Source organism: Phocoena phocoena, chromosome 10, assembly GCF_963924675.1.
Source record: "Phocoena phocoena chromosome 10, mPhoPho1.1, whole genome shotgun sequence".
NCBI classification, from domain to species: domain Eukaryota; kingdom Metazoa; phylum Chordata; class Mammalia; order Artiodactyla; family Phocoenidae; genus Phocoena; species Phocoena phocoena.
This window is the reverse complement of record NC_089228.1, coordinates 31,255,959-31,283,264: the sequence shown is the minus strand read 5'-3', so window position 1 is coordinate 31,283,264 and position 27,306 is coordinate 31,255,959. Positions and strand designations below refer to the sequence as shown.

The 27,306-nt window shown below is 45.2% G+C and overlaps 1 protein-coding gene across 4 annotated transcripts in view; it reads left to right on the top strand.

Annotated features, from left to right (window-relative positions):
• The window catches only part of FLNB (filamin B), a 139,240-nt gene that overhangs the window by 47,026 nt on the left and 64,908 nt on the right, over positions 1 to 27,306 (top strand). For all 4 annotated transcript variants that reach the window (XM_065884651.1, XM_065884654.1, XM_065884653.1 and 1 more), the window contains exons 2-8: positions 9,748 to 9,996; positions 12,219 to 12,316; positions 14,727 to 14,874; positions 23,788 to 23,906; positions 24,738 to 24,815; positions 25,722 to 25,884; positions 26,443 to 26,640. In XM_065884651.1, the coding sequence (XP_065740723.1) occupies positions 9,748 to 9,996; positions 12,219 to 12,316; positions 14,727 to 14,874; positions 23,788 to 23,906; positions 24,738 to 24,815; positions 25,722 to 25,884; positions 26,443 to 26,640 (1,053 nt within the window). The remainder of the gene's footprint in view (positions 1 to 9,747; positions 9,997 to 12,218; positions 12,317 to 14,726; positions 14,875 to 23,787; positions 23,907 to 24,737; positions 24,816 to 25,721; positions 25,885 to 26,442; positions 26,641 to 27,306) is intronic.

The window sequence follows — 27,306 nt, the reverse complement described above, 5'->3', positions numbered from 1 at the left end:
CTCTGTGAGCCTCTGTTTTCTCATCTGTAAAACGGGACTAACCACAAAAGCCATCCCTATAGGCTTGCTGTGAGGGTTGCATGCGGTGATGCATGTGACCCAGAGGAGAGGCCTGGAAGAGAGAGCTGCTGTCGTATTTTGGCTGCTGTTGATGTCAGGAGAGGAGGTGTTTAGGAGTCTTTCCCAGTCGTGGTTCCTCCTGCCCTTACTCCTTTCCTTGTGGGCTTCCCAGTGGGCTGTGCATGTGTGCACAGCATGGACAGTGAGGTGTGTTTCAGATGGGGTGGCCTCGCCACATGACAGACTGAGCTGGAATTAAAAGGTGACGAGGCCCTCCATTCACAGCCAGCGTTTATTATTTCAGCTGGACATGTTCTCAGAGCGTTGTGGCTGGAAGCTGTGAGGGACAGACGCCTCCATGCTGAGGCCTCGGGAGCTCATGCTGGGGTTTACCCGCACCTCCCAGTGGCTGGACTCTGGGTTCCTTGACTCACAGGTCAAGCTCCGGAATCCCTGGGGCCCTTGGCCTGCTGGTTGCCCAGGAGAACCGTGAGACAGCAATGCAACCAGTTAGTGCACGGACCTGCAGCTTTGGGGTCAAAAAAACTAGTTTAGATACATTTTGGTGCACCTTTCTTTTTTCCTTCTATTAATTAATTAATTAATTAACTAATTAATTACTTTTTGGCTTCACTGGGTCTTCGTTGCTGCGCTGGGTCTTTGTTGCTGTGCGTGGGCTTTCTCTAGTTGTGGCGAGTGGGGGCTACTCTTCATTGCGGTGCGTGGGCTTCTCGTTGTGGTGGCTTCTCTTTGTTGTGGAGCACGGGCTCTAGGTGTCCAGGCTCCAGTAGTTGTGGCTCGCAGGCTCTAGAGCACAGGCTCAGTAGTTGTGGAGCACGGGCTTAGTTGCTCCGCGGCATGTGGGATCTTCCCTGACCAGAGATAGAACCCGTGTCCCCTGCATTGGCAGGCGTATTCTCAACCACTGCGCCACCAGGGAAGTCCCTCTTTTTTCCTTCTTTTTTTAACCTATCTAACAAGGTTAGATTCCTTTTTCTAACTTTTCAGGGATTTCCCACTAATAGTAAATGGGAAGAGACTATTTCCTAGGCCCTTTATTATACCCGTCTCATTTAGTTCAGCGGACTTCGTTGCTGGATATAAAGGAATTCTCAAAAGTGGTAACTTTTCAAAAGTGGCATTGAAAAGAAAGCCTGCTGGGTGATGCAAATGCAACTTTTTGGCCACACTGTGCAGCTTGTGGGATCTTGTTCCCCAACCAGGGATCGAACTTGCCCGCCCCCCCCCGCCCCCAACACACACACACACAGTGGAAGCGTGGGGTCTTAACCACTGGATTGCCAGGGAATTCCCATAAATGCAACTTTTAAATAAAGGATACCTCTTAACCAGAAAGTAGGTGTTTGGGATAAATTACGAAACAGGGCACCATCACAGTATCTATGGTCTGAAAGTCCACCAAAAGCTCTGTACCAAAATAAAAATAAGATATTTATGAAATAATTTGTTCTAATTATTCTTGGCAGAAGTCCGGCAAATGAGAGAGAACAGAAGCAATAGCTGGCAAAGCAAAAAATTTGAAGTCTGGGGTTATGCATAAGGAACGTGTTATGGACCTATAAACGAAATCTCAAATCAGGGATTTGGGAATGCTTACTCCATTCTCTTGCAAAGAAATCCCAGCCACCATTCCTCAAGCTGTGCCCAGGGCAGGCATTGCTAATCTGCACAGTAATCTGAGCCTTTCTATTCCCCCTGCCTTGTTTATGGCAGGCATAGGTAATCCATTTCAGCAGTCTTCCTCAATGAAACCAGACAGGGCCTCAGAATCTTTCTCAACACAGTGAAAGAGTTTCACCTCATGTGCCAACACCACTTGCCACCCTTGGTCTATTGTATCAACTCTTGAAAAATTACTAACATGAAAAGGCCTTCCAAATGAACTCTCTTAACTGAACCCTGACATAGCAATATGTAAAATTTGTTAATTCAAACAGTTCTTTTTTCATCCTTGAGTAGTTCATGAGCAAGGAAAAGAATCGGAAATCCAGCTGACCCCAGTGCCCCGATCCACCCTTATTTTATTGTGGTCTGTATTTTATCTTACTGACAGAAATAAGAATAGGCCCATGTGATTTAAGGTCTTCAAGGCCCAGAACATCCTCTTATTATGGTTAAACTGGCGTAACGAAGAGATTTTTAGAAAAATACAGTGGCTTTTTTCAGGCTTCAGTTTGGCGGGGCACCCTATGCTGGGACCCAGGTTCCTTCCATCACCTTGCCTGGCCTCTTTTGGGACAGGTCACAGGTCAGTGACTGCAGTGCCAGGTACTCTGGCTGGCTGTTGTGGGGAGAGTGCTCAGAGGATGCCCACCTACTGCCCAAAGCCATGTGGTGGCACATTTCCTTCTGCTGTCCACTGGTGAGGCAACCGCATCACCGAACTGGGGAGACTGCGGGGCCATCTAGCAGGAAGCCACATGCCTGGGAGAAGGGGAGGGAGGGTTTTAGTGGCTAGAGAGTAGACTTTGCCATGGTATCCTTTAGTCATTAGAGGTGTGAGTCACCTGGTTAGAAAAGTCTGTCTTGTCCTCTTTAGCCCTTTGTTGGTTCCAGGCCCTGGAGAGAAGCCTTGAGCCGGAGGGGTAGGGGCAGGGGTATGTGTGGAGAAGTCAGCCTAGCCCCCTTCATCCTGCCAAGGGGTCAAAGTGCACCATTCATCCTCTGTTGTGTGGATGCAAGGACTGTTGCACCCCCAGAAATTTGACTCCCGTTCTGGGCAGCCGACTGAGATGGTCTTCTGCATGACCTTGAGAACAAGTGGCATCTGGACTTGTTTCTTTCTTTCTTTTTTTTAAAATAAATTTATTTACTTTTGGCTGTGTTGGGTCTTTGCTGCTGCGTGCGGGCTTTCTAGTTGTGGTGAGTGGGGGCTACTCTTCATTGCAGTGCACGGGCTTTTCGTTGCGGTGGCTTCTTCTGTTCATTGTGGAGCACAGGCTCTAGGTGCGCGGGCTTCAGTAGTTGCGGCATGCGGGCTCAGTAGTTGTAGCTTGTGGGCTCTAGAGCGCAGGCTCAGTAGTTGTGACGCATGGGCTTAGTTGCTCCGCGGCATGTGGGATCTTCCCGGACCAGGGCTCGAACCGGTGTCCCCCTCATTGGTAGGCGGATTCTCAACCACTGCGCCACCAGGGAAGCCCTTGGGCTTGCTTTTTTGTTTAAACAAAATTTATTTATTTATTTATTTAGGGCTGCATTGGGTCCTCATTGCTGTGCACAGGTTTTCTCTAGGTGCTGCGAGCAGGGGCTACTCTTCGTTGCGGTGCACGAGCTTCTCATTGCAGTGGCTTCTCTTGTGGCAGAGCACGGGCTCTAGGCACGTGAGCTTCAGTAGTTGTGGCACGCAGGCTCTGTAGTTGTGGTACACGGGCTTAGCTGCTCTGCGGCATGTGGGATCTTCCCGGATCAGGGCTCAAACCTGTGTCCCCTGCATTGGCAGGTGGATTCTTAACCACTGTGCCACCAGGGAAGTCCCTGGGCTTGGTTTTGACTGAGAAACCGAGGAAAGTGGTAAACTGTCTCCTTTCAGTTCAGGGTGCCCTCTTGGCTGACAATTCAGCCATAGTTTGTTCAGCTTGGGAAAGGAGGCAGGACGGAGGGAAACTGCCAAGCCGACCTGGGATGTCAGTGAGCACCGGGCTGCCGCGTGGTGCTGGGCCAGGTGATGTGAGCGCTGCAGTGCGGGGTTACCTTGGGGCAGCTCTGCATGGGACGCTGCAAACAACCGATGTTGACAGGAAGCCCCAGCGCAAACTTGCAGGTCACCACCTGTCACTGCTAAGCTTTCCTTTTACCTTCTGCCTTTGCCTTGTTGTCTCAGTGTTGACAAAAGCATGTCGAAGTCACTGCTGGTAAGAATAATAGTAACAATACCAGCATTTAACAAAAACGGACTGAGTGAGGGTCTGAGCGCTGGAGGTGTATTGTCGTGCTTAGTCTTCCCAGCAGCCCTGTGCTCCTGTTCCAACATTATCCTCGACTTATAGGCGCCCAGGGGTTGGATGGCTTGGCCAGGGTCCTACAACCGGTGTGGTGGCGCGGAGCCCATACCTGCAGAGCCTGCACCTTAAGGACCTCACCTCTCCTGCCTGCCCCCTGTGCCACGTGCTGTGTTGCCTGCTGGGGGTGCGGAGGTGGCCACAGTCTGGAGCAGTTTAAACCCTGCCGGAAAGGGCTGTGCGTGTGCTTTTTGCATACACTCTACACAGGCAGCACCGCCCCTCATAGAGCACTGGAGCTCAGCAGGCAGGGACGTGTGCCTGTGCCAGCCTGTCTCCCAAACAGCCAGGTGTCCAGGCTGCGGGATCAGCGGGAAGCTCAATGGTCCATTTCTGCCTTTGCACAGCTGACACCTTGAGCAGAGGAGGCAGACATGACAGGTGCTTATTTACATTTTTTTTCCTGGACGTGCCACTCTGCTTGCAGGATCCGGGATCCTAGTTCCTGGACCGGGGACTGAACCCAGGCTATGGCAGTGAAAGCACCAAGTCCTAACCACTGGGCCACCAGGGAATTCCCGATAGGTGATTATTTAAGCACAGCGGTAGTTACACTGAAAGGAGGGCACACAGCCTCGAAGGGGCACTTAATAGGGGACCTGTTCTAGTTTTGCAGAGTTGGATGTAGAAGAGGCATTAGCTAGCTGGGGAGAGAGTTCTGGGCCAAGTGGGCTGAGGCCAGGGATCAAGGATGAGCCTGGGGCAAGGTGAAGCTTGGAAGTCAAGGAGGGCCAGACCATTGGCTCACATGGGCTGCTCTTTGTACCATTTTCTCTTTCAGGAGGGTCCTGATAAATTATCAATAGTTTGTGTTTTTTTTTTTTTGCGGTATGCGGGCCTCTCACTGTTGTGGCCTCTCCCGTTGCGGAGCACAGGCTCTGGACGCGCAGGCTCAGCGGCCATGGCTCACGGGCCCAGCCGCTCTGCGGCATGTGGGATCTTCCCGGACCGGGGCACGAACCCGTGTCCCCTACATCGGCAGGCGGACTCTCAACGACTGCGCCACCAGGGAAGCTCTATCAGTAGTTTTGCTCCTGGGCAGTTCTTTGTTCCCCTCTGGGGGTCTCAGGCCTAACCTCTGGATGAATTGCTTGATTCAGAGAAGTGACATATTGAACATTTTATCCTCCCATTAATTCACAAGGTACTTTCTTACCTTTTGTTTCCTGCTTGTGTACAAACTGGGAATAAAACTTCTGGGCTTCTGGTTCTAGGAAAGAGTGGCACATGGCAGGTACTCAGATATTAGGTGAATGAGAAAGGGAGGGAAGGGGGTAATTAAGCACCTGCTGTGTGCCAGGCAGTGTGCTTGGCTATTAGAATTTCCTAACCCACCTACTCCTTACAGCAGCCCTGTAAAGGTGGTGATTATGAATATTCCCATTTGGGAAACAAGGAAAAATGAGGCTCAGTGAGGTTGAGCAGGTTGTAAAGTGGCATACCTAGTTGAGCTGCCGGTTTCAGAGTCCGTTCTTGCGACCGGTCTGCCACACTGCCTCTCAGAGGGTAACAGAGAGACAGGACAGGGAGCAGGGTGTGTGGCAGCCTGTTCCCCAGGCGGCCAAGTCATAGTGCAGAGTATGGCCTTGGTGACTTGTCCCCAAGCACGCTGGAAGGAGGTTTCCTGATACTCCTGCCTCTCCTGGATTCCTACAGCCACGTGTTGGCTGCTTCTGATCCAGCAGCCAGCTGCAATATGATCTGCTGTCCTTAGCCAGGAGAGCAAAAATGAGGGATGGTGTCCCCCCAGGCCCCTTCTTTCTCCCAGGCCCCCAACCCCTGACACCCTGGCAACAGCCAGGAGAGAGGGTTGACCCCGTGAACGGAGTAGGAGCGCCGATGGTTGCCTGGGTCCAGCCCTCCTGGTAAAAGTAGAGAGAGGTAGAAGATCACCATCTCTCTTACCTGGTGGGGAACTTGTCTACAAAGGAGATGTTTCTAAGATGCTGCTGAAGATTGCCTAAAAGCAGCTGGTTTCCACCCATACTTGCACCCATTCCAGAATGCTGCCTAACAGAACTGGGAAACTCATGTGCTGAAATGATGTGAAAACACCCCATCCTAGAATTTGTAATAGCTTGAGTTAACTTTCTAGCTATTGGGGTCGGGTGGGGGGAAAGCCATTGCCCTCACTTGTATGCAACTTGGGCTAATTTTAAGTAGTTCCAGAAGGTGTGTGTGGTTGGAGGGCCAGTGTTGTCCGGAGCCAGGACCAGTTACATGGGGATTGTGATTGGTTGAATTTGGGGAGGAGAAGCTTGTGGCCAGATTCCAACCCACTGACAGTCTAAGCAGATTCTAGGAGGTGGGGCAGGCATGGTGGGCGTTGGCTTATTTTATTCCTGAAAGAGGCCCTCAGTAACTCAGGAAGGTGGAATCCTGCCTGAGAGGCTTCCAGCTGACCTGGCCTTTTCCTCCTTCCGCCTCTGCTGCATGTTTACACTTGACATAAACATCACAGAGCACGCTCACGGCTGAAAGTTCTGTAGTCTGCTGTGATGGTTACACATGGACATTGTGATGCTGTGTAGCATTTCATTTTCAAGGCTTGGGGAGCCTCCTACTTCATATGGGTGGGAATGGGGAGGCATTTTGGGCAAGTCGCCATCTTTTTATTGTTCCAAGAGCTTGGTGAAGCATTTGAACTTTCACCTGTCATAATCACTTTTGGAATGAGGACAGCTTCTTAGAATAGCAGAATGAAAGTATCATTTATCCCAATGAGACCTTAATGGGGGCTTTCCCATTTGGACACCCACCTTGAATTCACTGGAAACAGAAGTTCTGGGCATTGTATGTTTCGTGAATTTGGCTCAGACTTTTACTGGGTCATATTTCCCTCAGATCTTTTTGAAAAAGACTCATGTCTCATTCCTTTAAACCAACATGTGTAAGCTGGGTAAAAATAGAGCAAACTGGTTTCACGTTTTGATTTATGGACGAAATCTGCAAGTTTGCCTTCGAAAAGCCTTTAAAACATAACTCAGGGAAGTTTGAGCTTTGCAGACGGATGCTTGTGGCTGGATGAGACTCTGACCTGTTCAGATTCTGCCTGGTGCAAGACCAGACGTGGCCAGGTCCACCCCTTACCTGGATTAGCAATAAGCATGCACACGCTCTGCTTCTCCCCCCATCTCCCCTCACCCTTCTGAAGACTGCTCTTCTCCCCTTAGGCTGAATAAAGGAAACTGGCATGGCAAATGGTTTGACGTGGAATTTTTTTTACCATCGGTAGGTAGTAACTCAGTAATCAATAGCACTTTAAAGACACACTCGTAACGGGACATCTAATCCTAAAATTTCAGGCACAGTCAAGGACTGTCAGCTGGTCTAGCAGAATGAATTCCTTGGATACCTGTATTCTGTGCAGGGGTTCAGTGTTTCGTGTGCATCACCACTCCTTTGACCACAGGACCTCAGGAGCAGTGCTGGCTTCATGGTTACACGACCCGGGCGGCTATACAGAGCCCTGTGCTCAGGGGGGTTCTGTGTGCTTGGTTTAATGCTCTGCTGTTGCCATCTTGAAATTCTTAATACTTTTTGGACAAGGAATCCTGTATTTTCATTTGTCACTGGGCCCCGTGAGTTATGCCGACAGTCCTGCTTAATAGTTAGTTATACAGTTCATTATGTAGAAAATCCCTGGGCACCTTAACTTTGAATGAGGATTGCTCGAATTTAGTGTGTCTGACCAGCCAGTTCATGATAATCTTTATGCTATCCAGTTTTACGTGATCAAGTTTTGTTATGACTGACCTGCAACTGTGAAATTACCTTTGATTTCTGTGGGTTTGGGTGTGGGCTTTTAGGAGGGTTTTTTTTTCTTATAAGAGGACATAACAATAAGCAGGTTGATTTTTAAAAAAGCCCCACCCTTTCAGTATTGAATGGCATGCCATTTACTCCTTAACAGCATGTGAGTTTATTTTTCATGTGGTTGTAGCTGGGTTTCATTAAGTACAGTTTTGGCATGTGTTTAACCAACATTCAGGTGGCTTGCGGTGGGTGGGTGGGAGGGAGGGACAGGGCGTGGGGAGCTGCAAGATGAAGAAGGCTTAGTTACTCCCCGTCAGGAGCTCGCATCCCTGGAGTGGGGGTGGGGGGGAGGCTGAGGAATGAATGGTTGTTGTCATGAGAGGACCCTGGTGTGGTTACACAGAGGCTGGTGGGAGTGAAGTGCACCATCTGTTAGATCTGGCCCTTGAATGATTATCTGGGGTTTGTCCTGCAGGAGGATGGGGTGAAGGGCCTTGTCATCACAGGGAATACAGAAGAGGTGGAGAAGTCCAGGGGGTTCACAGCAAGATTTGCTCCAGGAGTGAGGAGTCTGGAATGTGAAATGTGGTGGGTGGCAGTGACAAGGGTGGAAAAGCAGGCCGGGTGGAGGTTGTGTAGGTCTCTCAAGGTGCTACATGTCTAGGGAGTTTAACCCTGGGCAGCAGGGACGATTGGTGAATGGGGAAGCACAGGGATACCTGACTAGAAGGATGGTTCTCGGGTTATGTGAACAATGATGGAGCTTCATGGCTGTTGAGGAAGCAGAGAGGGGAGGAGGGGCCACATATTTTGGGGGAGAGTGTAGAAAAGGATTTGCCAAGAGGTAGGGAGAGAATTGTTGTGGGAACTGCTCCAGGGCTTTGGAGGAGGAGTCTAAGATGATTCTGACATTTTCACCTTGGGGTCCTGGCAGAATGGGGGGTTGTAACAAAGGTTGTTTAGGGTGTAGGAAATGGAGAGACAGGCAGAAAGACAGATATCTTGGAGATGATGTGTGAATTTTGATGGGTGTAGATGGAAGTTAGAAAGAGGACAGAGAGCCACAGGGAAGCCAAGGGGAGTGGGAAGTAGAAACCAGTGGCAGTGAGAGTTCCAGAGGGGCTGGCCAGTGGCAGGGCATGTCCTGTTAAGCTGGGGGATGACTAGAAAAGGGGCCATGCCTTTGGCCAGTCACTTATCCTCCTGGCAACACTTTGCCCAATTAGATTAGCTTAACTGTTATGAATGACTAACTTGTCCGAGAAGTGAGATGAAAATGATTGATAACACCCAGTATTTGTGAGATCTGAGAGAAAATGACCTCTTAAACACGTAGATGGGGGTGTAAACAGAAACAACTTTTTATAGGGAAAAGATATCTAGGACATAGTGATTAGTGAAAAGAAAGATTTCAAGACTGATCATATAGCATAATATAAATTATAGTATAATATACTATAATTTATAGTATTATATAAATCCCGGCAGCAAACACATACACATATGTGTGCACACAATCTGGTAGACAGTATACTGCCAGGTTAGCAGGTGGTTATCTCTGGAATGCAGCCACCTCTTGTTATTGTCTGTATTTCTGAAATGATTTCTTGAAATTAAAAAAAACCTTTTTATTATGGAAAATTTCAAATGCATGTAAAAATAGAGACAGTGGAATAATGCGTTTTCATGGACTTATAATCCAATGACACTGGTTAACAACGTTTTGGAATCTTATTTCATCTCTTCGCATCCTTAAGTATTTTGGAGCAAATGCCAGCATTGCATCCCTTCACTCTCATATAGCTCAGTGTGGTTCTCTAACAGTTGAGGACTCCATTTACTTCCTTACAAAGAATGTGATTCATACCTGTGCAACCCAGAGGCTTGACCAGGCCTGTGTCTCTCTGCTCAGACAGCAAAGCCATCGTGGATGGGAACCTGAAGCTCATCTTGGGCCTGGTGTGGACGCTGATCCTCCACTACTCCATCTCCATGCCTGTGTGGGAGGATGAAGGGGACGACGATGCCAAGAAGCAGACGCCAAAGCAGAGGCTGCTGGGGTGGATTCAGAACAAGATCCCCTACTTGCCCATCACCAACTTTAACCAGAACTGGCAAGATGGCAAAGCCCTGGGAGCCCTGGTAGACAGCTGTGCTCCAGGTAAGTGCCAATGGCTGCCTGAGCCATCCCTTCCGGAGGGGTGGGGTATGTGGACCCCTAAACCTCTTGGTTTTTGGTGGGAAAGCTAGGTTTGCTGTGATTGGTCTATTTCTCCTGGTTTTTAGCCCATTGTAAGATAACTAAAGGAACTAAAAATGGCTCCGTTTGCCTTTCTGATGGCAAGTCTTATAGGTCTATCCATAGGCTTGTTGAATTATTTACGCAAATTCTGAATGAATTTGCCTTCATGCTCAGAGCAGAACTTGAGTTCGGCTTCCAGACCCCAAGTCCTCTTCTTCTCCCTCTTTCCACAGTTGGTGCCTAGTTTCCCATTGGCTTTAACACGTGCCCTATTAGGTGGTTTGGCATGAAAATCTAAAAACTTTTATTGAGTGGAAAGTACCAGTCTTTGTCAACCACTGGGTTGACTATATATGGCTTTCTCTGACCTTTTCTTTCTGCATTGCTGTGAAATAGTGCTTGGTAAGGATCCAGTTGGAGCCTTTTCCACCCTTGACGGGCTTCTCCTTTCTGAGTGGTTGAATGTACACCAAGGTAGTAATTATCCTCACTGGAGGGTTTAGATTGATGGGTAGAGTTTGCTGATACACTCTCAATAGAAAAACCAGAGCCTGTGTTTATGTGCACGTCCAAAATTGTTTTTAATCAAAAATCTGCCCAAATAATCATATTTTCCATTTACTGATTGCTCTGTATATGCTGAGCACGTTGGTATTAAGTAAGCTAGTGGTTCTCAACACGCTCAACTAGCTGGTGTCAACTGGATAGGGAAGGAGGGCTGGCCCTAGGCTCCAGTCTTCCTTGAGAGCCTGTAAGCTGGTGTCATCCAGAAGTAACTCAAAGTTCAGCATTAGTTCATTTCCCAGGGCCCTCTTTCTTGCTTCCATGCAAAGACACATTTTAGGGTGCCTCTTTCCAGTTTAAACCTGGGGATTTTTACTCCAACCCTATACTTCTTGTGGTTACAAAGGTTTTTGAGATAATTCTAGGTTTAGGCCTTTGAGCAAGTGAATGTTGTAAGTACACAGGATGTTAGTTCAGTCTTCTAGGTACATCCAGGATTGTGATTGTGATACTGTAACTTATAATACGAAATATATGTTTGGTTTTTGTCCCCTTTCCTGGCACAGAGCTCCTAAAACCCTTGGAATTTACTAAGCGAAAAGAGCTGTGGTAGTGGTGTCGTTCAGCCATGCCTGAGTTTGTTAATGAGGTGACTTTTGGAATGCCCCAAAGGATGGGGGCTGGATGTCGGGGGAACCAATCAGATTAGAGGGTTGGAACTTTCTCCCCTGTCCCCTGACTTCCAGGAAGGGGAAAGGGGATAGAGGTTGAGTTAACCACTAATGGCAGGTGATTTAATCAGTCCAGCCTGTGCAATGAAGCCTCCATAAAAATCCCTGAGCTACAGGGTTTGGGGAGCTTCCGGCTGGTGAACATGTGGTGGTCCTGGGGTGGTGGTGTGCCTTAAAGGACATGGAAGCTCCTTGCCCCTTCTCCCACCTTGCCCTATGCATCTCTTCCATTTAGTAAAATCCTTTTATAATAAACCAGTGACCCAGTAAGTAAACTGTTTTCCTGAGATCTGTGAGCCACTCTAGGAAACAATCCAACCTGAGGATGGGGTTGTAGGAACCTCTGATTAGTAGCTGGTTGGTCAGAAGCCCAGGTGACAAATCTGGACTTGTGATTGGGCTCTGAAGTTGGGGTTGGAGGAGTCTTGTGGGACTGAGCCCTTAGCCTGTGGGTTCTGATGCTGTTTCCAGGTAGATACTGTCAGAATTAAGTTAAATCATAGGACACACAGCTGATGTCAACCCCACACATTTGGTGACCAGAGCACAGAAGTGTGAGTGTGATGTGTCCAAAAAATCTCTGCTGCAAAAAGGTACCAGGCCCAAATGGTTTTACAGGCTTTGTTTGTTCATTTATTTACACCACACCCTTAAGGAATGGATAAATTCCTCTCTGAATGCAAGAAGATAACAGCCTGAAGAAGAAGTCTCAGCTCAGGCAGAATAGTTTCTACCTTGGCATACTCGTATCTGTGATACTTTTGGCCCATAAAGCATACAGTTCACTAAGATTTTTGGAAGAAACTGTTCTCTCAAGAGACTGAGTGAGTTTAGTTTAGGCACCTGGTTTCCTTTAACCTCTTCAGTCAGTTAATACTAACAGCATCTTTTGTGTGATGTTAACAGGTCTGTGCCCAGACTGGGAATCCTGGGATCCACGAAAGCCTGTGGATAATGCACGAGAAGCCATGCAGCAGGCAGACGACTGGCTGGGTGTCCCACAGGTATGTGTAGAAGCATGCGTGTCCCACGAAGCTGTTTCCCCTGATGCTCTGTGGATGCCTTTGGGTCTGGCAGGCAGTCTGACCTCCTCAGTGGTCAGCTTTCAATGAGCATTGTCTGTGGCTGTCTCCCATCTTCCTCAGTTTACCCATATTAATAGGTTCTCATTGACTTAGGTGCTTGTAGATCCCCTAAAGATCTTCACTGTCACATGTGACAGATTTTCTAGCATTTTTTTAAATATTTATTTTATTCATTTATTTATTTATTTGGTTGTGCCTGGTCTTGGTTGCAGCAGGCGAGCTCCTTAGTTGTGGCTCACTGGCTCCTCAGTTGTGGCATGTGAACTCTTAGTTGTGGCATGCATGTGGGATCTAGTTCCCTGACCAGGGATTGAACCTGGCCCCCTGCATTGGGAGTGCAGAGTCTTAACCACTGTGCCACCAGGGAAGTCCTGAATTTTCTAGTATTTCTGTTCCAAAGATCACAAAGGCCATGTCTGGATGCCAGACTGCAAATGTGGACCTTAACCATAAGAAATTGCCAGTATTTGACCATTTTTAACCTATTAAACATTTTTTAAAATCCAATATCTTCAAGCAAGTCACTTAGAACTTTTTAAGAAATTTAAACCAGGATAACTCGCCATTAATGGAAAGTGTTTAAGAATTCATATTGCTCATAATCCTAACAAAGGAATGTAACAACAGAACTTGGAAATTGAATATGTCTTGGATACCGTCTACAGTAGCCACGTTGCTTAGTTGAGGTCCAATCTTCTAAGCCCTTCCAAGGAGTTTAAATAGCAACCCCTGACACCATGACTCCCATGTTCAAAGACTCAATCAAGAAAAGTTGTGGGTAGCCAGTGCCAGGGGATGGATGACCTCATTACAGGCTCCATTAAGGTCTTGAGTTGGTATTCAGAGCTGAGTTCAGTGTATTTGTAACAGGATCCCTTGGGAGGTAGAAAATCTTGCCTATATTTCTTTGGTTTGGTTTTGGCATCATGTCTCTTCTCCAAGGCTCACTCCTTGGCTCTTCCACCCTCAGGAAGTGGTATGATATGTTTTTCATCTCCCCTTAAACCAAAACCCATCTCCTTTTGGCATTCATGTGATGTTGGCAGTGTGTAAAGTTGTTGAAGGAGCTGCCTAGGAGAAATGCCAAATCAACGTACATCCTACATTTTACAAAACGTATTGGAGGCGACTGTACCAACCCAAATAGCTGTTTTGTTGCTGCAGGCTAATTATCAGAATGTTTCCTCTTTTCTTTTTTACCATGGAGTGGGGGAAGCTGGGTACATATGTTGTTTATCTGCATTTGGTTGACCTGTTCATGAGACAGAGTCTTCTGAGGAGGTGTGGCTTACCTCTTGGTGGCAGGAGAAGTTTTTGTGCTGTTTAGGGCTGGGTCAGCTGGTGGAACTGGGACTGTGACACCTTCAGGGAGGCCACCTGTCCAGCACAGGTCAAATCTTGCTCCTAAGCTGAATGTCAGGAGAAAATTTCCCCTTTCCTATTTTTTAAATGGCTTTTAATGTATTGAGACCTGTCTTAACTCAGGCTGCTATAACAATACCATTGACTGGGTGGCTTAAACAACAGACATTTATTTCTCAGTTCTAGAGCTTGGGAATTCCAAGATCAAGGTGCCAGGAAATACACTTCTTGGTGAGGGCTCTCTTCCTGGCTTGCAGACAGCTGCAAACTGCCTTCTGGCTGTGTCCTTACACTGAGATGGAGAGAGAGTGAACTCTGGTCTTTCTTCCTCTTCTTATAAGGGCACTAATCCCATCGTGGGACCTCCACCCTCATGATCTCATCTCATCTAGGCCTACTTACCCCCAAAGGCCCTACTTCTTAATACCATCACACCAGGGATTAGGGTTTTAACATATGAATTTGGGGAGGACAAAAACATTCAGTGTATATTACAAGAGCACATATCTAATATGTCATTGTGTTATCTCTTTTTGGTTTTATTTTTATTTTTTTATTAGTAGCTGAGTCAATAGAAATGCAGACAATGGATAAGAGCAAAGAAAAAGGCCAGTTTATGCACTTTTTGGTAATGTGCTTTAATCCCACATGTTCTTTTTCTTCTTCCTTACTTGATATAGCTTATCTTTTCTGGAAAAAAGAGTGAGTGGCCTTTTTTTTTTTTTCAGGGTGGGGAGGTATGAACCTCTGGAAATTACGTATAGAATTGTCTGGAGAGGGTCCTCAGCTTCCAAAGGGGATGGTGACACTTCTAAAAGGTTAAAAAAAAACAACTGATTTTGCCATGCCAGTTTGATGTAGTTTCACTTTATTGAGAGTAGTGTTTGCTTTAAGAGATTTTTGCAAAAACTTCTATAGTTGCAAAGTGATATGTTCTGGGTGTTCATCTACCATGTCGTTATTCTAGGTCATCACTCCTGAAGAAATTATTCACCCGGATGTGGATGAGCACTCGGTGATGACTTACCTGTCCCAGTTCCCCAAAGCCAAGCTCAAGCCAGGGGCTCCTCTTAAACCGAAACTCAACCCCAAGAAAGCCAGGGCCTATGGCAGAGGTAAGCACTGGTCATGTTGGATTTGAGGCTTGTCCTCTAGTCTTGGTTATTGAGAATCAAGAATGTATAGGCTTCACGGGCTTCCCTGGTGACACAGTGGTTGAGAGTCCGCCTGCTGATGCGGGGGACACGGGTTCGTGCCCCGGTCCGGGAGGATCCCACATGCCGCGGAGCGGCTGGGCCCATGAGCCATGGCCGCTGGGCCTGCGCATCCGGAGCCTGTGCTCTGCAACGGGAGAGGCCACAACAGTGAGAGGCCCGCGTACCGCAAAAAAAAAAAAAAAAAAAAAAAAAAGAATGTATAGGCTTCATACTTAAAAACACCCCAGGCCTCCTCTGTCAGATGTTTTCTACCTAAAGGTCCATTTGTTTATGACCATCTTTTTCTGCCTTGTGAATTTAGGCTTTCAGAAACGCTGCTGCTTTAATGTGATGGAGACTGATGAGTTTGTTGCTTTGTGACTTGGGTGCAGTAACCCTGGGATGAAGAAAGGACTGTTGTTCCCATTTTTCAGATGAGGAATCAGAGGCCCAATCCACAGAGGAAAGGGGAGGTCGGGGTGGAGGGAAGAGGGGGTGGGGGAGGTCCCCCAGATTACCATGGTGGGGTGGGACAGGAGCCTGGGTCTTCTGGCTGCTGATTCATTTCTCCTTCGGTTATGCTAAAGCTGCTGCAGGTTTCCAGATGCAGTGGGAGCTATTGTTAACCCCTGGCAGATACTTCCTTGCTAAGACATCCTGTTTATGCTCTCCTAGCCAGCTGCCAAGGAGTGTTCTGCTCAGACCGTTAGAGTGGGTCAAAGGCATTTTGAGGAATTTGGTTTTCTGGTTGGCACCTGACTTAAAGCACATCAGCTTTTTTAAAGAGAACAGTTGCATTTCAGCCCAGTGTGGATTCTGGTAAAGATCAGTACAGCAAGATGCAATATGTTCCCTTTTCTGTGGCAAGGGGGAAGAGTGCATTCTATTTTTTCATTTTCATAATTACAGTTAGGATGACATTTACACACACAAAGTATTTTGTATGTCCTCTCCTAGAATCTACAGTTCTTAACATTCTAATGTGGTCTCTCGTCCCATGTGTGTATGTGTGTGTGCATGTGTGTGATTGTTGAATTATTTGAAAATAATTTGCTGGCATGGTAACAATTCATTCCTCAGTACGTCAGCCAAGTCTCTCGTAAGAATAGGACATCCTCTTTTGTAACCACAGTATTCGTTATCACACATAAGAAAATGAACAATAATTTCATAACAACTAATATCCGGTTTATATTCAAATTTCTCTCTTGTCCTACGATTGTCTTTTACAGTTTTTCTCATTTTACAAACCAAGATCTGATTAAGATTCACTTTCTACATTTGCTTGTTATTTTACCTTAGACTCTTAATCTAGGATAATTTCCGCTTTCTTGTTTTTTTTAAAATGACATTGACTTTGTAAACATCCAGAGCTCTTGTCTATGTACTCATTCCCTTTGAAGATAGCATTGCCCTACTTGGCATCAGCTTAGTCTCTCTTTCTTTTTCTTTTTTTTTTTTTTTTTTTTTGGCATGCCACGAGGCTTGCAGGATTTTAGTTCCCCAACCAGGGATAGAACCCATGCCCCCTGCAGTGGAAGCACAGAGTCTTAACCACTGCGCCGCCAAGGAAGTCCCAGCATCAGCTTAGTCTTGAGATGACACACGACCAGGGCAGTGGTGCTGACCGTGTGCTGTCCTCAGCCTCAGTATCCAAGTCCTTCTCATCTGTCTTTTTAGCATGATTTAGACCAGAGGACAGATAGTTCTGGAAGAGACCCACTTACCGTTTGAAGTCCTTTTGGCAATGAGGTGGGGTCTGTGCAATCATTTGTGTTATATGGAGACTGGGGACTTTGTTTGAAGCCCTCCCCGCAGTGCAGTCAGTTGAAGGTTGACATGTCCACACTTGCTTTAAAAGTGCTTCTCTAAGCTATAACCAAAGACGGTGACTGGAATAAGGAATCTGATTTGAAAGGTTATTCTTCCTTAAAGGCAAAAAAGCTGCAAACAGCCAAATCTCCTGTCAACAAAATTGGTCAAATGGATTGAATCTAATCAAGGCATAAAGTGCTTGTTTGCAATAACCTTATCACTGGCTGTCATGTTTCCCCATTGTTAATATGAAACGGTTTCCTTTCATGGTGCTGTTTTCTAGAAAATGACCTCTTGCTGCAGTCAAGGAATGTGGCTAGTCATTGCCATTTCCTTCATCTGCCTCTCTATAAGTTGTATGCACTTAGGTAGGAAACATATACACACACATATGTATGCATATGTGTGTATTCTTTGCATTTTTTTGTTGTGGTAAAATGCGTATAGCACAACATTCACTAATTTAACTATTTTTAGATGTACCATTCAGTGTCATTTAGTACATTCATACATTCAGTGGTGATGGTGTTGTGAGACCATCACCACTATTCATCTCCAGAGTTTTTGCATCTTCCCAAACTGAAACTCTGTATCCATTAAACAGTAACTCTCCATCCCCACCTCCCCCCAGGCCCTGGCAGGCACCTTTCTACTTTCTGTTTCTATGAATTTGCCAACTGTAGGTATGTCATAAGTGGACTCATACAGTATTTGTCTTTTTGTGTTAGGCTTACTTCATGTAGCATGGTGTTTGCAAGGTTCATCCATGTTGTTACATGTATCAAAATTTCATTCCTTTTTAAAGCTAAGTAATACTCCATTGTATATATATTCCACATTTTGTTTATCCATTTTTCTGTCAATGGACATTTGGGTTGTTTCTACCTTTTAGCTATTGTGAATAATACTGCTGTGAACATGGGTATATAAGTATCTGAGTCTGTACTTGCGGTTTTGGGGGGATATACCTAGAAGTGGGTTGCTGGATCATATGGTAATTCTGTGTTTAATTTTTTTTCTTTTTAAGTAGGAAGACAAAATGGTCATTTTAGGGAGCAGGGCCACATGTGAGGCCACATGGGCAGCACCTTAGATATTACGTTGTCCATGATGAGACAAGGGGAGGGACAATTTGTTCTCTCCTATGTGGCCACATTGTTTTATTTCTGCCAACAGAACCAAGGCATAGAGAACATTTCATCTTCTAGTTTCTAGAACGGTTGGCAGGTTTGGTTTTATTTATTTGTTTGTTTGTTTATTTATTTATATACAGTATGTACTCTTTTAATTAATTAATTAATTTAGTTATCTATTTTTGGCTGCGCTGAGTCTTCATTGGTGCGTGCGGGCTTTCTCTAGTTGCAGCGAGTGGGAGCTACTCTTTGTTGCGGTGCGCAGGTTTCGCATTGTGGTGGCTTCTCTTGTTGCAGAATACGCGCTCTAGGTGCACGGGCCTCAGTAGTTGTGGCTCACAGGCTCAGTAGTTGTGGCCACGGGCTTAGTTGTTCCATGGCACGTGGGATCTTCATGGACCAGGGATCGAACCTGCGTCCCCTGCATTGGCAGGCAGATTCTTAACCACTGGACCACCAGTGAAGTCCCTGATTTTTTTTTGTTTTTTTTTGGGTTTTTTTTGTTTTTTTTTTTTGTTGTGGCCTCTCCTGTTGTGGAGCACAGGCTCTGGATGCGCAGGCTCAGCGGCCATGGCTCATGGGCCCAGCCGCTCCGTGGCATGTGGGATCTTTCCGGACTGGGGCACGAACCCGTGTCCCCTGCATCAGCAGGCAGACTCTCAACCACTGCGCCACCAGGGAAGCCCGGGAAGTCCCTGTTTTATTTTATTTTGGATGTTGATCAGGTTGCAGTTACCAGCCGGTTAGCATTTGCAGATCCATTCACTGAGACCCATTAACTGAAAGGAGAGAGGGCCAGGGTGAGGTTAATCTACAGCCACAAACAGGTCTTTGTGGTGGGATCCCTTGTGCATTTCGGTATGTTGAAAGCGTGAATGCATGAGCTAAGCAGAAACCTTTAATGAAACCTGTGTTCTGTATGGAGCAGTTGCTGTATAGTGAGCCCTCAGCACACTTCATTCTGAATAATCCTAGGGAACAGTTGTTTCTCTGCACAGTAAGCATTAGCTCCAAAGGAGTTTACAGAGTGTGGAACGTGGTTCAGCCTCTAACCAACCATGGTTAACCAGGGTAGACAAGCCCAGTCCCTGGCTTTGGACAGTGTTCAGAGTAGGTCATTCTTCAGGCTGTCAGAGTCAGATGGAGCAGGTATTTATAAATACTTAAATCTTTTTGTTAAATGACCCAATCATTATGTAAATTTTAAGCAAAAGAAAAATGTAGAGAGACTTCTCTGGTGGCCCACTGGTAAAGAACCTTCCTTCCAATGCAGGGGACGCAGGTTCGATCCCTGGTCAGGGAACTAGGATCCCACATGCCGCAGGGCAACTAAGCCCACGCACTACAACTAGAGAGAAACCTGTGCGCCGCAACAAAGATCCCGCGTGCCTCAACTAAGACCTGATACAGCCAAAAATAAATTAAATAAATAATAAATAACTCTTTAGGGACTTCCTGGGAGTGCAGTGGTTAAGAATCCACCTGCCAGTGCAGGGGACATGGGTTTGAGCCCTGGTCCAGGAAGATCCCACATGCCACGGAGCAACTAAGCCCGTGTGCCACAACTACTGAACCTCTGCAGTAGAGTCCACAAGCCACAACTACTGAAGCCCGTGCGCCTAGAGCCCGTGCTCTGCAACAAGAGAAGCCAGTGCAATGAGATGCCCATACACCACAACCAAAAATAAATTAATTAAATAAATTTAAAAAATAATTGGAGGTATTTCTTTCCAGCCATATGCCGAAATGAGTTCAGACTCTATATTTTCTTCAATTTGCATTTCTCACCTAACAGGGTCTGAACATTATCTTGTTATATAACAATCTATCACCAATTTTTCTTAAACTAGGTTATTTATTGGAAACCTAATGTAAATCCAGGTATAGTAACAAATGACCCAATGTCTTCAACAGATCAATGGCTGAAAACTTCCCAAATTTGCCAAAAAACATAAACCTACAGATTCAAGAAGCTGAGCTAAACCCAAGCAGAATACACACATACACACACACACACACACACACACACACACACACACCAAGCCACATCTTAGACAGACTTCAAGAAACTAGACAATACAAGCTTGAAAGCAGCAGGAGAGAAATGACATCTTACGTATGGTGGAAACATAGAATGACAGATTTCTCATCAAAAATCACAGAGGCCAGGAGGAAGTGACACAACATTTTTCACGTGCTGAAGGAAAAGGATTGTCAACCCAGAATCCTATATCCAGGGATAATGTCCTTCAGGAATGAAGTGGAAATAAGACATTCTCAGATAAAGGAAAACTAAAACCATTTGTTATGGGCACATCCCCTAAAAGGATTGGGAAAGGAAATTCTCTGGACAGAAAGGAAACAATGAAAGAAGGAATTTTGGAATAACAGGAAGAGAGAACGTGATAAGCAAAAATATGGATAACTATAATAGACTTTCTTCAAAAACCACAAACTACCAAAACTCAGCCAAGATGAGATAGATAACCTGCATGGTCCTATATCCATTAAATAAACTAAATTTGTAATTTGAAAGATCTTGGGAAAGAAATCTCGGCCCAAATGATTTCACTGGAGAATTCTACCATACATGTAAAGAAACATTAACACCAAATCTACACAATCTCTTCCAGAAAATATGAGAAGGGAATGACTTCCCAATTCATTTTATCAAGCTAGTTTTGCTTTAATAACAAAATCAGACAATGACAGTGCCAAAAAAGAAACTGCAGACCAGTATCACTCATGAGTATAGATGTAAAAGTCCTCAATAAAATGTGAGCAAATAAAATTCAGCAATATTTAGAAAGAATTATATACATCATGACCAAGTAGGGTTTATTCCAGGGATGCAAGGCTGGCTCATTTTTAGAGAATCAGTCAACATATATTAACAGGCTAAAGAAGAAAAATCACGTGATCGTATCAACTGACATAAAAAACATTTGACAAAATTCAGTAGCCATCCATGGTAAGAACTCAGAAAAAAGAGGAATAGAGAAGAACTTCCTCAGTTTGAAATTTGAGTAGCCACCCCGAAAAACCTACAGCTAACATTATAATAGTGAAAGACTGAACATGTTCCCTAAGATTGGGAACAAGGTAAGGATGTCCATTTTCACCACTGTTTTTCAACGTAATGATGCAGATTTTAGCCAGTCTAGTCAGGCAAGAAAAGGAAATAAAAGACGTACATATTGGAGAGCAATAAATAAAATGTCCCTATTTGTAGATGACATGATTGTCTATGTAGAAAACCATAAAAAATCTACCCCCAGAAAAAAAAAATCTCCTTGAACAAATGAGTTCAGCAGGGTCACGGGATGTTAAGATCGGCATGTAAAAATCCATTGTATTTCTGTCTACCAGAATGAACACGAGGATACTGAAATTAAAAGTACCTCGCCATTTACAGTTGTTCAAAAAAAACCTGAGAAATAGGTGGAAATGTAATAAAACATGATAGGAGTTATATGCTGAAAACTACAAAAACACTGATGAAGTCAAAAAGATCTAAATAAATGGAGAGATACACTGTTTTCATGGGTTGAAAAAGTAAAGATGTCATTTCTCCCCATATAAGTTTAACACAATTGATATTAAAATCCCGAGATTTTTTTCTATAAATATAGAAAATACTATTATTCTAAAACATATGGAAAGACAAAAGAACTATAGTAGGGAAAACAATTTTGAAAAAGCAAGTGGGAGGATTCAGGCTACCTGCTCTCAAGACTTATTATAAAGCTACAGAAATCAAGATTATGTGATATTGGTGGAGGGATAGACACATCGATCAATGGAACAGAATCGAGAACCCAGAAAGAGACCTACACAAATAAGCACAATTGATTCTTGACAAAGGCACAGGGGGAACTCAGTGGAGGCAAGAGAGCCTTTTCCGCACAGGATTCGATAGCAGTTGGACATCCAGAGGCAGAGAAAATAAACCTTGACCTAAGTCTCACACTTCGTATAAAAATTAACTCAAAGTGGATCACAGACTTAAATGTAAAACATATAACTATAAAACTTTTAGAAAAAAAATATAGAAGAGAATCTTTGGGATCTAGGACTGGGCAAAGAATTCCTAGACTTGACACCAAAAGCATGATCCATAAAGGGAAAAAAAAAAGATCAGTTGGACCCCATCAAAGTTAAAAAGCTTAAAACATTTGTAAAAGTATGATCTGCTGAGGTCTTGGCATGGTACATGAGCACTGGACTGTGTGAGGGTTTTCTGTCAATGAAGGGTGCACTTCTGGATCACCCCACTCTTGCAAGATAAGCTTCCTTAGCTTACATCCTAGAGGCTACCTGGACACTATCTCAAACAGAACTCAAAATGTTGCGTAGACAAAGGGCCTGAGGGCTGGATTTTACTTTAAAAAACTTTTTTTAAACAATTTGAAACTTTTTGCAGTTAAGAGGATGAAAGACAAGACACTTATACGTTGCTGATAGGAATGTAAAATGCTACAGCCACTCTGGAGCACAGTTTGACAGTGTTAAAAAGAACTAAACATGCAACTACTATATGACCTAGCAATTGCACTCCTTGGCATTTATCCAGAGGGATGAAAACTTAGGTCCACACACACAACCCTGTGCATGAATGTTTATAGCAGCTTTATCAGTAATAGACAGCTGGAAACAACCCAGATGTCCGTCACTTGGTGAATGGTTAAACAGTGGTGCATTCATATCATGGAATATTACTCAGTGATAAAAAGAACAAGCTACTGATACACACAAAAACCTGAATGAAATTGCAGAGAATTATGCTTCGTGGAAAAAAGCGAATCCCCAAAGTTTACATAATGTGTGGTTCCATTTATATGACATTTTAGAAATGATAAAATTATAGAGATGAAGAACAGATTGGTACTCTGAGCGGTTACAGAGTAGCACTCTGAAGGGATAGCTATGAAAGGGCAACACGAGGGTTCCCTGTGGGATGGAAATGTTCTGTATCTTGACTTTGTCAAGGTTAGTTCCCTTGTAGTGATGTTGTACTCGTGTTTTGTAGGATGTATCCATTTGGGGAACTGGGTAATGGGCATTATTATCTTTTACACCTGTATGTGAATCTATCTCAAATTAATTTGCTCAATCATCTTAATTAAAAGTTTAATTAAAAAATAATAATCCAATTTAAAAACATTTCAAGTAATAAAAAAATCGTCTTTATAGAATTCCCTGGTGGCCCAGTGGTTAGGACTCTGGTGCTTTCACTGTGGTGGCCCAGGTTCAGTCCCTGGTCAGGGAACTAAGATCCTGAAAGCTGCGTGGTACGGCCAAGACAAAAAACAAAAAATTCTCTTTAATAAAAAATGAGCGGGCTTCCCTGGTGGTGCAGTGGTTGAGAGTCTGCCTGCTGATGCAGGGGACACGGGTTCGTGCCCCAGTCCCGGAAGATCCCACATGCCGCGGAGCGGCTGGGCTGGTGAGCCATGGCCGCTGAGCCGGCATGTCCGGAGCCTGTGCTCTGCAACGGGAGAGGCCACCACAGTGAGAGGCCCGTGTACTGCAGAAAAAAAGAAAAAAAAAAAAAAAAAAAAAAAAGAGCCCTTCTCTGCACTTCATTCGTCTTCCCCCTCAAGGCAAGCCCCACTGCTACTAGTTACCATGTCATTTTCACAGTTGTATAACCTTTTGACCTAAGTGCGCTGAATATTTCAGAATTGGATGTTGCTTAAAGAACCAGGACAAAATTAGGGGTTTTGACCTGTTTGATTATCCTCATCACAGTTTGTCCCCGTCTCCCATGTGACAGTGGCAGAGCTGGATCCCATCTCTCAGATCCCAGAAGGAGACATGATGGGTGATAGCCTGTGTTGGGGCCTGGCTCAGCTTGTAATGTGCTTGTGTAAACCTGTGACAGGAATCGAGCTCACTGGAAACATGGTGAAGCAGCCGGCCAAGTTCACTGTGGACACCATCAGCGCCGGGCAAGGAGACGTGATGGTGTTTGTCGAGGACCCAGAAGGGAACAAAGAGGAGGTATGTTGGAGGATGCTGCCTTTCCTGTCAGCATCCCATGGAGCTTTTGGAGTTTGTAACAGGCCCAGGGACTGTGCCTCCATTTGCCTCATGAAAGCTCACCACAAAAGCTGTTTTTTACCAAAAGGATCCTGAGTCTTAACAGAGGTTAGAGTAACTTGCCCAAGGATTGTGCCTTGAAAAATCATATAAATTCATACCTAGGGACACAATTTTTAATATAATGAAATAAAGTATCCTTTATTTTATAAAGGATCTAGCTATTGTTACTGATAAAATACAATACAGTAACAATACTGAGTCTCTACTCTTTTCCCATGCTGACCATCCTCTGGCTCCTCCCTCAGGGCCTTTGCACATAACTGTTTCTTCTGTCTACTCACCTTCTTAAGACTACATTTTATTCCCAGTACTTAGCACCATCTGAAGTTCTAAGCTTACTGGCATACTGTCTGTTTCTCCCACTGGGTAGGAATTGTGCCTGATTTGTTTTATTTCTGGTACCTGACACGGGGCCTGGCATTTCATAAGCTCCTAATAACTAGTGGGCCAATAAAGGTTTAAATTAATTGCTTCATAGTCTCTCTCATCTGGAGAGTTACAGCCAGGAGACAGTGGAGAATCCTGACTGGGTTGTTCCTTTGTGCTGTGTGATTTTGTTTCTGTGACTTCAGGCTGTTTCCCTCCTGGGGCATCCTGCAGGAGTGGTGGGGCAGAAAATAGCCAAGGCAGATTCCTGGCCTGGCACCTTGCTGCAGGACCTTGGCTGGCATAGCATGCTTTCACTCACAGCCGGCACCTTCTCTAACTGTTGCTCATCTTCCGTCCTAGGCACAAGTGACCCCTGACAGCGATAAGAACAAGACATACTCTGTGGAGTATCTGCCCAAGGTCACCGGACTACACAAAGTAAGATAAGGCGTCATGGCCTTTGCTTGGACTGCCCTTCTGAGCCTGCTTCGTTATATGTGGAAGAAGAGTGGTTTTCTTAAGTTCACTTCTGATTTTCCTTTCTGTTTATAAAAGTATCCACATTCATTGTAGAAAATTTGGGATCCCTCCGAGTCAGACTTAACACATTAGTTACTACGTGCAGATTGGTTGAATTCCACTAAGTCCTTTGCAATGTCATAAGATTTTTGTGACTCCACCTAGGTAACTGATAATTGTAGCTGCAAGCCTGGAGTGTAAATGCTAAGCTGTGGGTTCTTTGTCTTTAATGCTTCCTTAAGTATCCTTCTTCATGGTGCTCTGCAGCCTCTGTCAACATCGAAGCCTGGGTGCACAGAAGGCCAAATGACTATAGTGGAGGCCAGTGGCCCACCCAACCTGATAACCCTTAAAATTTAGAAGATGAGAACTTTGACTCAAAGTTGAGATGGAAATCTGTACTGTGTCTCAAATCCATGTATCTGAAAATGATCTTGGTCCCTTGAAAAATACTTTGACTCAGGTTTGAAATTCTAGAACTGTGCGTTATATTAGGGAGACGGGGTCTCACTTGCAGCTGCCTTAAGAGTCCATTGTCTAGAGACTGAAGTATAAGTATTTGCGTATATCCTACTATAGAGGCTAATTTAGGCATGTCTGATGTGTTTTAATTTGCGAAAGGCGTGATGTCCCAGGCCCAGCTGTGTGACTGGTGGAGCCGGATGGGAGTCCCATTGAGGCCACTTCCCCAGGGCTCCTGGTTCCCTCACCTTTGTGTGTATGATCGGGAGGATGAACGAGAAGGCTGTCGGTGTATGTGGCTTTATACAGTGTTCTCGCTGAGCAGGAAGAAGTGATGATGTCTCACCTGCCTCTCACTTGTAGGTTACAGTCCTCTTTGCAGGACAGCACATCTCCAAGAGCCCATTCGAAGTAAATGTCGACAAGGCCCAGGGAGACGCCAGTAAAGTCACTGCGAAAGGTCCGGGCTTGGAAGCTGCTGGGAACATCGCCAATAAGCCCACCTACTTTGACATCTACACAGCAGGTAACACCTCTCCTCTTGCAAAGCCTGAGATAATCCTCAGGAACCTGAAGGCTTGGGATGCCTGACACTTCGTCTTTTAAATTGAAGAACCAACAACAAAAACAGCTTTTTCAAATGTGTTGGTTATATTCTTAGATTTTTCAAAATCAGCTTTTCTTCTCTAAAATCTCATACTCAAGCTTAACTTGGATTATTATTAATAATTTCTGTATACATTTCTGACTTGGCTAAATAAATATTCCAAAGAACTAAGGTTTATGAATCATCTACTGGACCAAATTCCATGCAAGGTCCTGGGTGGGGGCTGGTAAGAAAGGGGATGAATAAACCACAATTCTTGAATTGTCAGTTTTCTTTTTAATGTAGAAAATAGAGAATGGGAGAAAAGGAAAGTTGGCTATGACCCTCCTCCCCTCCACCGGGAAACAGGTCCAGGTGTGAACCTTCTGCGTACCTCTCTGTCTCCTGCAGTTTGCATTTTCTACCTACTTTTGCCCTCATCAGCAGGGAGCTTTCTAGAGGGTGACTTGGGCTCGTGGAATGTTCTCTGTCTGCTAGGTGCTGGCGTGGGTGACATTGGTGTGGTGGTGGAAGATCCGCAGGGGAAGAACACCGTGGAGTTGCTCGTGGAAGACAGAGGAAACCAGGTGTATCGATGTGTGTACAAACCAGTGCAGCCTGGCCCCCATGTGGTCAAGGTCTCCTTTGCTGGGGACACCATTCCTAAGAGTCCCTTCATTGTACAGGTCGGGGAAGGTGAGTGCCAGGGGAGCTGACCGCATCTGCTTCTGTCATTCAGGCTAGCTGTGCATGACTGGGCTGTGAGGCCACGAGAATGGTCAGGGCCCAGCACTGAACTCAGGCCTGTCCCTTTGCTGCCAGGGCCCCTTTGGCAGGAAGTATCCTCAAGACATTAATACTAGTATCTACTTTGTCCTCAAGATATTAATACTAATATCTTCCTATGAGCCATGCAGTGACCTAAGTGCTTTATGTATTAACTTATTTAATCTGCCCCAAAACACTCATATTAGGATTCATGATCCTCACTGAGAGATACAGGACTGAAGCTGTTTGAGGAGTGGCGTTTGTGGCTGATGTTAACAGCAGTGGCGTTGCTGGTGCCCTGCAGCCTCCTTTACTGGCTGTCAGGCACTGAGCACACTTGCATCTAATCATGACACCAGCCAGTGTGTTGCAGGGGCTATTGTTATCCCCAGTCTGCAGGCGGAGACACAAGGCTTAGGTATCATATGGTATCAGTGACTGTGGAGTAGGCCTCAGTAGGAATAGAACCATGGTCTCTGTCAACCCCTTAACCATGCTGTTAAACTTCCTCTGCAGCCAGAAGCATGCATTTTTCTCTAACGTTAGACTGTTTCCTTCTGACTTTGTTACTCTTTTTTTTTTTTTTTTCCCCCA